Below are 1250 nucleotides of genomic sequence, written 5' to 3'. Positions count from 1 at the left end.
TGAGCTCCAATATAAGTCATACACATAGCTTAGTTCTGCTAAAATGATATAATATAAATAAAATTTCTAAGTCACACTTTGACACTATTCATGAATAAGTTAAACCCCAGTTACACTATGAGTAAACATTGGTAACAAAATTCTGTTTTTTTACTCAAATAAATTCAATATAATAATTGTTTTATAGTCTGAATTACGCAAGATCTCTAGTTGGCAGTTGGGCTATGCAAAATGATTTCAACTTTTTTTTATTTTATCCATTTCCTGGACTAATTCCTGATACTTAGCATTGCACACTTCTAAAGAATTAAAACCATTAAAATTACTGAATACTTTTTTAGGTCTGGATTGTAATCCAGCTTTATAATACAACTGAGCCAGCTTTGTTTGGTATCCTTTCTCTGTGATAATTTCATCAAACAACTCTTGCTCTATTTCATCCCACTCATGGCGATGTGATTCTGCCAAAACAGGATAAACGAGCATGGAGTCTTGATGGCAAACTAAAGGTGTAGTAAACAATAATTTATATTGACATTGTGAAGGTTCACTCACAGAGGTTAAGTTATTGTTTGTTCCGCATGAAAAAACAACTTTAACTTGTCTGTTTTCTGTTCCACAATCATCACCATTTTTCATAAGCATGGAAATGAATGTGTTATTATGGATTTCCCATTCTGTCCATGTTCCTAATATGCCACTATATGGATTCCACCGCATGGTCTTTTCATGTTGAGTGGCATTATTAAACATGCACAATTCATACCTATACTCTTGCTGAACTAATGTGAAGCACTTGTCCAACAAACTCTTTAAATGGTTGGGTCCACTAAAAGCAGCTGGTTTTTTCTTTGGGGTGAGTCTTTTACTTGAATCTGGTCCTGACTGAACGTTCCAACCATAGTTTGACACATCATCAACGATTCTCATTTCCACAAACTCTGTACTGCATGACGGAAATAGAATTAAACAACAAATACACACCAGTGAGAATTGCATTACTGTTGTTAACAACAATCTTTGTTATAACTAGGCCACAAACACTATATCTGAAATCAGACAAGTCAGTTAAATTAAAATACTCGAACTCAAGTAACCTGAACTCAGGAAGTGTTGCCAGGCAATGCTCTAAAAGCAAGCAAGTCATACCTAGTGCCTACAACCACTAGTAAATATGAGCACAAACAGAAATTGAATTTTTGTGTTTTTTATTGACAGGAGCCACATCCAGAGTATGAATGTTTGTGAAA

General features: G+C 34.3%; 1 protein-coding gene across 1 annotated transcript; it reads right to left on the bottom strand.

Annotated features, from left to right (window-relative positions):
- Window positions 1-237: 237 nt before the first annotated feature.
- LOC145771002 (N-acetylglucosamine-1-phosphotransferase subunit gamma-like) lies at window positions 238-999 on the bottom strand. Its single transcript, XM_082582742.1, has one exon. It carries the CDS (start codon window positions 997-999, stop codon window positions 238-240), a length of 762 nt encoding a protein of 253 aa, XP_082438868.1.
- Window positions 1000-1250: the final 251 nt, after the last annotated feature.

The sequence above is a fragment of the Aplidium turbinatum genome, chromosome 5 (genome assembly GCF_918807975.1).
Source record: "Aplidium turbinatum chromosome 5, kaAplTurb1.1, whole genome shotgun sequence".
In the NCBI taxonomy this organism is placed as follows: domain Eukaryota; kingdom Metazoa; phylum Chordata; class Ascidiacea; order Aplousobranchia; family Polyclinidae; genus Aplidium; species Aplidium turbinatum.
This window is presented reverse-complemented; position numbering and strand designations above follow the sequence as displayed.